Genomic DNA, 7,922 nt, shown 5'->3' with positions numbered 1-7,922 from the left:
ACCAATGGGAATAATTTCTCATACCTAAAAACAAAAAAATCATACTCACAACTCCCATAGGGGAGAAGGAGATTTACAAAACAGAAACTAAAAACCCCATAAAAGGGTTTGAGAAACTCTCATGAAGAGAGACTAATTTATTGAACAAAACAAGAAAATGAATTAAAAACTGGAAATAAAAAGGGGAAAGGGGCTTACCATGGATGAAAACATCCATGACAGCCCCTAATTGATGAAGAAAGGGTGGGGGAGGCTAGGGTTTGAGAGAGAGAAAAAGAGAGGGGAGGCTAGGGTAGGGGTCAGGGGAGGCTAGTATTTTGTGGCTTTCATATTATTCATGGTTATTACCTATTTTTGCGTCTGGGAAGGAAAGAAAATGAGTAAAAAGTTATGTTCATACTTATTTTTTCCTGGAAGTTTCGGAAAATGAGGAAGAGTTGCAGTTTCACTCGTGAGTCCTTGCTACTGATGTTCTCATTTAGGCGTAAGATATAATGCAATCCCAAGAGGCCGAGACTAAATAGTTCCCTTATAAATATAGACATATAGTGCACATAGCTGAATATTGGGGCGTAGAAGATGAGTGTCATTGTGTCAAACAGTATATCTCTTTTATATAAGGGAAGGAGGAGCAATGGTCTCCTCTTTTGAAATGCCTATTTTGCCCCCTTCCCATTCTAAATTACAAATTCACTTAGAAATCAATGGGGGCTTCAAACAAAAATACCAAAAATATAATTATAACAATCACTCACAAGACAACTAAAATCATAAAATTGCATAATTTACGTTATGCAAATCACTAAAATGAGGAAACTTTACAAAAACTTAAAAATTCAATTACAAACTACAACCTATGAAAAAATTGACTTGAAATCAAAGTGTACACTTTCTTTACAATTTATGAAGTATTATACTTAATTCAAAAATCAATTAAAAAATTATAATATCAGAAATCATAAATAAATTCAAAGAAATTTCTATTTTGTTCATAGAATTTAACTTTGAAAAGTAAAAAAAAAAAAAAAAAATTGGTGAGAGACTGAAGTGACAGAAACTAAACCAATCAATTTTTGCAAGTAAAAGCAATTATACTTCGAATGTCTATTGTTCAAATTTTGACTCTTATGCCGTAGAAAGTCGAGTTTCTGTTTCGAAAACAATTCAAGCACGCACCGCGTGCAAAAAATTCTAGTAGTGGTATATTGTAACGCGCCTCATTGCCATTTTCAGCACATACAAACCAAGCAACGCCTAAGCCTCGCAAATCCATTTTCAGCACATACAAACCAAGCAACGCCCAATCCCCACAAATCCCAGTTCAAACTCCCCCCATGAAAAGGCGACAAAAATATAAAAGAAAATTCATGGTTATCATATAAATGCTAGATTACAAATTAGGAAGATGAAGATAAATCCATGAAAAGAACTTCCACGTCTAAATAAGTATTATGCGAACTATGTACAATATAGTAAAAGTGTATTATCTAAGTAGTTCTCATAGTTGTTATCACTCCCACTTTATTTAACACACCAAGTTAAACCTGTGTATAACTTTGCTCAAGAATTTCCATAACCCATTTATCTAATAACTAACTCCTCTAATGGTTATAAAAATGTATGATGACCACAGATTATACTATTGCAAGTGAAAAAGAAATCAAGAGAGAGATACATTTTGAAGTGAAGGCACGAAAGTCGAACACAATCTATTGTATAATTCAGCTCCCACTAATCACTCTATATAAGTTTCATAGCTCTTCTAATTTCCACTTAATATATGCAACTTTCTTAAAACCTGCCTTTTTTTTCCCTAGGATGACAATTTCATTAGTCAACTGCATTGTAAACGCTGGAAAGTTGCATGTCATGATTCTCTTAGGCGATCCAATTCTTTCTCCCACTTGATACCACACATCTGGCGACCAAACGGTACAACTAGGTTATAGCGAAATACCTGTATATTCCACAAACAAAGTACTTGTCAGAACACAAGTAAAAATAGAAGCAGTTTGAGCTAAACAAGAATACAGAATGCTCAGGACCCCAAAAGTTAACCTTGTTATTAATAGCTCTCATTTGAACTTTCAGAGCCTCTGAGCACTCCGTCCATTTGGCATTATTTCCATTGAGATTGTACGCCCAAGCTTTCTTTAATGCTGACCGCCATTCAGCAGCTTCACTCCTAATCTGTTTGTTGAGTTCAACCCACTCTGGAGCACACCCATTCCTTGAGAGAATTCGATATAGTGTGTCTTCATCAGGGTCTGCATGAGGATTGGTACTAAGATCCAGAGGTTTTCCCTTGCCAGGTAGGTTCTCGAAATGGCCTTCTTCCATGGACTGCCATATTCTTTTCTCAACAATGTTGATTATGTCAGTTTCTGACCTGCTCAAGTGAAAGAAGGTGTGTCATGTAACATGCATGGGTTTATTCAAAGACCGTCGGAGATATTAGCTTCCACCAATGCACATGCATATCACACTGATAGGGACAAGCAAAGAGTGACATAAAACAAACTTTTTTTTCACCATATACCCCGTGACAATTTTTTTTGCACCATATACCCTTTCAAGTTTTCGAATTCACCATATACTCTCCACTTTCAAGAAAATACATACACTTGCCTTTAATGACTAACGGCGTTAACGTCTGTTTGTTATTAACTCCTAATCCCCTCCTAACCTTGATTAATTAACCTAAACCCTAACCCAACCACCACCCTTCCCCCACCCCATCCTTTTCCTCCACTGCCCCACCACTCCCTCACCACCACCACCCCACTTTCCCCCCTCCCCACCTGCAATTCCCTTCCCCACCTGCAATCCCCTTCCCCCGTGACCCACAACCCTCCCTCCCCTTCCCCCCGCACCTGAGTTCAAGGATTCAATCACCCCACCCCAGCAGTCCCACAACCCTCCCTCCCCTTCCATGCACCTGAGTTCGAGGATTCAAGCAACTGCTGAGTTCTATTCCGCACCCGAGTTCAAGGATTCAAGCGATTCTCCTACGACTTGCTTGCTCGATGACATTTATGAGAGAAATATGAAGATCGTGAAAATTTCAAGGTGGAGAGAGAGAGATGTTGAAGGCGATGATGAGGAGAGTTTCGGTGCTGGTGACTATCGCATAGTGGTAGAGGTGTCAATGTTGCTGAGTTTTGTTGGTGTGTTGGCATCGGGTTTCGTTGGTGAGGTGGCGTTGGGTTCAGGATGTGGCGGGTCAGGGAAAGGGGAGGGGGGCTACGATGTGGGGGGGGGGAAGGGGTGAGTGGGGGAGGGGTGATGGGTGATAGGTGGTTAGGGTATGTTAGGGTTAGAGGGGAGATTAGGGTAGGGTTTAGGGTTAATTAGCATAGAGGGGGTTAAGGTTCAGGGTTAATTAGGCTAGAGGGGGTCAGGGTTTAAATTAGTTAATTAGGGTTAGGAGGGGATTTGGAGTTAATGATTAACGGACATTAATGTCGTTAGTCATTAAGGGCAAGTGGATGTATTTTTTGAAAAGTGGAGGGTATATGGTGAATTTGGAAACTTGAAAGGGTATATGGTGCAAAAAAAAATTTGTCAAGGGTGACCGTAAAACAAAAAGTTGGTTTGAAATACCTTAAATTGTTCATACAACTCAACCTAGCATATCAATATTGAGTGTGTATGAAGTTGAAAGGAAAAAGGTCATTATCAAGGTTCAGATGGAAGTTGGTTGTAAAAATGTAATCAAGACCAAAGGCCAAACCCACACATCCTTTACCACTATGAAAGGTGAAAGCTATCATGTGCTTCCCTGGTATAATAATTCAACAAAGACAAGGTAGTAAAGAAATTTTCGTTTCCACAGTGATCTCCTTATCAAATAGATGCTGAGAAGACAGATATTGTTACGGGAATAAAACTAGGTTAAAAAGTATGTTACTTATGAAGCAAGTCAAGCAACAACCAACAAAAAAGAAGCAGATCAATACATTCATAAACCAAACCCTACCCCTGAGGTTCCAGATAAAACATTCGTATGTACAAAAATACAAAGCGAAAAAAGGAATTGAAAATTCCAGAGCTTGAGTAGCATACAAGCGAGTAAAAGTGAACAGGAAATTATAAACCAGAAATAGGAGTTCAACGACAGCCTCCTTAAAGGTGTGAAGTTTGATGGCTATCATGAAATAAAGAGATGAAAAATAACATAAGCTAGAAGGCCAAGTAGAAAAGGAAACATCAGAGAGCTATGCAGATATCAAAGAGATTAGTTGAAATCTTTCAAGATATAATGATTTAACTTCACCTATAGACTGAATGGATGGCTACAACTTTAACAAGTACGAAGTTCATCCACCACACAACATTTTTGAGACCTTTAACAAGCATTGTATAGCACCACCAATTTTTCTATACAACATCATTCAAAACTTTCTGAACGTCACCTATACTGTCATTGTTCAGAGTTTGAGACACCTACTTCAAAGTTCCAAATGTTGTTTACACTACTACAAAAGATGTAAGCCACTAATACAACATAGATACCAAACTTAAATTAACAAAAGATAATTCACTCTCACCTAATTACTTGTCAATTCTGGTATAACACTAATGCAATAACTAAATTACCTAAAACCTTGTACACAATCTTAATTGTTAAACAAGATCTAGCATAGAATGGAGAAGGTAATACAAATTCTCCTACTAGTAATATCTCCCTAATAATTTTAAATGTTTTTATATCAATTCCGCTCTTGGTTAGTGGCTCACTGTAATTCGACTCTCACTGAACATCATGAAACAGATAAAGCCCATTGTTATAGAGATGTTGGTCATTTAGGATGAATGAACAACTTAGACAGCCAGACAATTTGCAACGTCCTTTGATAGGATAAGAAAATCGTGTCATTGCATCCCTTCTTTGTAAATCAATTCTCATAGCTTATACGTAGCTTTTAAGATAGCACAAACAATTTGCTAGATACATCCTCCATTCTGAAATAAGTGAAATAAGCAATTTGCTAGATATATCATTATTATAAAGAAAGAGATATAGTTGGACATCCAACACCAAACTAAAGAGCTTGGTTCTAATTTCACCCTTCAGCATGTCCATTATGTTCCCGGGTATACCTAAGCCATAATTTTCGCGCATTCGCCAACGAGTCAGTAAAAATTCAGGAGTTCAGATTAACTATGATATCAATACCTCAAAGCCTAGCCAAAATTGCAAGCTACCAAGGAGAAAATAAAAAAAAACTCCCTCCGTCCCATATAGTGCTTCTTTTCTTTTAAAGTGTCCTAAAATATGATTCTTGCTTCCTTTATTGAGTCTACACCTTTCCATGATTTTCCTAGAAAAGTTATGCCACCATTTTTTATTTGCTTATTGGAAATTGTTTTTTGCTTTAAAACAGGGTTGAATTAGTCATACATTTGATGCTCTTTCACCACTTATTGTCAATCTCTCTCCTTAAATCAGCTTTTTTTTCCCATAAAATTTATTTCCAGTACATAAACACTCTTTACCTTCCTCTTAGATTATATTAACCTTAATACCCGTGCAATAATAGAATCAGGCACTATAATATGGACGGAGGCAGTAGTTGTAACAGTAAGCTTATAATAGCATTGCAAGGTTAAAAGGGAGGCAACCTCCTTAACAAACAAGGTACAATAGAGGCAACCTCTAAGAATTTAGGGAGAAGTGTAGCTGAATTTGTATCAATTTTCTGAATGAATTACATTGAGGATTAGTTCTGTATTTATAGGAAAAAGCCTAAGAAAAGCTGTTCAGGAAAATCAGACAAACTGAACTAACAGAATTTTACAACAAACTTTCACATTTTTAAAGGCAATTTAACTAACTAACTACTTTACCAGTTGTTAACCCTCCTCCTGTTACAGTAGTACAGAATTTCGTCGGTGACAAAACATGCAAAACACCTCCAAGAAAGATTGGAACTCAATTCATAAAACATCAACAATTATCACAATAAAGATAGTAGTAATTCGTCATCGGAATATAAATTCAAGCGAAGTTTATCTGATTAAAGAGAGAGAAACAAAAACCTGACATTGTTGCGTTGGCCACGAAGTTGAGGAGGGAGTTTGCGATCATTAGCAGCGTCAATTACTGCGGATAATCGTTCAGTTGAATTATTCTTCTTCATCTTCTGATTTGTTGATGATAGATAATCAGCCGAAGATGATGATGATGATGAGAGTCGTCTGCAATTAGGGTTAAAAATAGCAATTCGATGATATGGTGCGAGAGATGAAGCGGCTGTCTTGGCGGTGCGAGTCGCAAATGCCATGGCTGCCTAGCTGCAACACCAGAGCTACTCCAAGTTGATCTCGCTCTCTTTCACTCTCTTCGACTGACAATTGAGACCTTTCTTTCTTCTAATTGAGGCAGTGGTCGAATACACGCGGCTCTCGGGGGTTCGCTTATAATACCGCCCCACTCTTACCGTCACGCTATTTGTCACCCATATTTACTTATCGCTCCTATATAATAATAGCTTTTTTAAGTAACGGATAGCTATTAGACAAGATCAAAACACTAGTTTGAAAAGTTACGAGTATTTGGCATGATATTGATTGTAGTAACGAGTAGTGGGTAGTGGTTAGAGTAGATTATTTTTTCGATTCAAAATATAGGAGGGAAACCTCGAGAATAGGAGTAAAGAGTATATTATAGGTGAATATTGTAAAACGTTACTACAAATAACATTTGAGATTTATATGTGGCGATCTAGCAAATAAAGACTAAGTGGAGTATATATAATAACTAGTCTTCTATACACGCGATGCGTGCGTCGATTGTTTGGGTCTATTCTTAATAAATTTCATCAAAATATAATTATAGAAGTGTGATTTATAATTATTGTTATACAAACTACGGTAATCTATAAAGTTTTTAGAATTTGATATAAACATTTAGATGAAAAGTATTATAGTCAAATTAACATTTAGATGTAATCAAACTACTTTGTTAATGCTTATTTAGTTTATTATTGTGATTTTTTACCACTCTTTAAAATAGGAAAGGATATAATTGTACAAAATCTGAATATCCAATTAAGTCATATACTCCATCCGTTTCCTAAAGATCTTCCCACTTACTGTTCCTACAGATACCAAGGAAAATCAAGTTGTGTGGGGCATGGTGTGAGTAAAGTAGGAGAGAGAAAAGGGTTGAGATAAATAAACAAATAAAAAGGGGTTAAAGTAGGAGAGAGAAATGGAGTAAATTGAATTAATAATGTAATGGTGGACCATATGATAGTGACATGAGAGGGTAAATAGGGAAATTTGTTTTGCCAAATAAGGAATAAAGCAAAAGAGGGGAGATCTTTTGGAAACACCCTTAAATAGAAAGAGGAGAGATCTTTAGGAAACGGAGGGAGTAATTAGCTAAGGATAAGAAAAGACATTTCATTGGAGGACACCATAGCTCCCCTTGGCTTATATAATAGAGACAGCATAAGATAAAATAGTAAACCAATGTTTTTAATTTCTTATTTCCTTTTTCAATTTTTGAATTGTTGTATTTATGGCAATTAATTGTTTTTATTTATAGTAGTAGGGATTTGATTTAAATATATATTTTGCAGAGAAAATATAACTAATATTTTATATTATACTCCAAATTCCACAAGTATTTTAGTTAAGATAGTTAATAAAAAAATTTGAGGGTCAAATATTGTTTTAAATTTATACATTTCTTTGAATAGTTAAAAGGTCGTATACTTCTTTTTCTGTATAAGCCTTTGAAAAATAAATATTGAATTTACGGTTTTTTCGCCTTATACCCTTGACAAATTCGATTACTTCATCATATACCCCATTGTTTCAAAAATTCACCATGTACCCCCGACTTTTAAAAAATGTACAGAATACCCTTAATAACTAGCGGAAGTTACTATGTTAGTCATTAAGGGTAATTC

General features: G+C 36.1%; 1 protein-coding gene across 1 annotated transcript; it reads right to left on the bottom strand.

The window, feature by feature from the left end:
• Positions 1-1,354: 1,354 nt before the first annotated feature.
• On the bottom strand, positions 1,355-6,406 carry LOC104898573 (uncharacterized). Its single transcript, XM_010685666.4, has 3 exons — positions 6,043-6,406; positions 2,059-2,389; positions 1,355-1,957 (listed from the first exon to the last, which is right to left on the bottom strand). Exons 1-3 carry the CDS (start codon positions 6,285-6,287, stop codon positions 1,868-1,870), a joined length of 666 nt encoding a protein of 221 aa, XP_010683968.2. The 5' UTR covers positions 6,288-6,406; the 3' UTR covers positions 1,355-1,867.
• Between the last annotated feature and the right edge of the window lie 1,516 nt (positions 6,407-7,922).

Source organism: Beta vulgaris, chromosome 7, assembly GCF_026745355.1.
Source record: "Beta vulgaris subsp. vulgaris cultivar EL10 chromosome 7, EL10.2, whole genome shotgun sequence".
Classification (NCBI taxonomy): Eukaryota; Viridiplantae; Streptophyta; class Magnoliopsida; order Caryophyllales; family Amaranthaceae; genus Beta; species Beta vulgaris.
Note: the sequence above shows the minus strand (reverse complement) of the source record. Positions and strands in the feature narration are given on the sequence as shown.

Coding starts and splice junctions, on each gene's coding strand:
- LOC104898573 (XM_010685666.4), bottom strand. CDS start 6,287: ATGGCATTTGCGACTCGCACCGCCAAGACAGCCGCTTCATCTCTCGCA. Junction 2,390..6,042: donor GGCCAACGCAACAATGTCAG/GTTTTTGTTTCT, acceptor TCACTTGAGCAG/GTCAGAAACTGACATAATCA. Junction 1,958..2,058: donor TGAGAGCTATTAATAACAAG/GTTAACTTTTGG, acceptor TGGAATATACAG/GTATTTCGCTATAACCTAGT.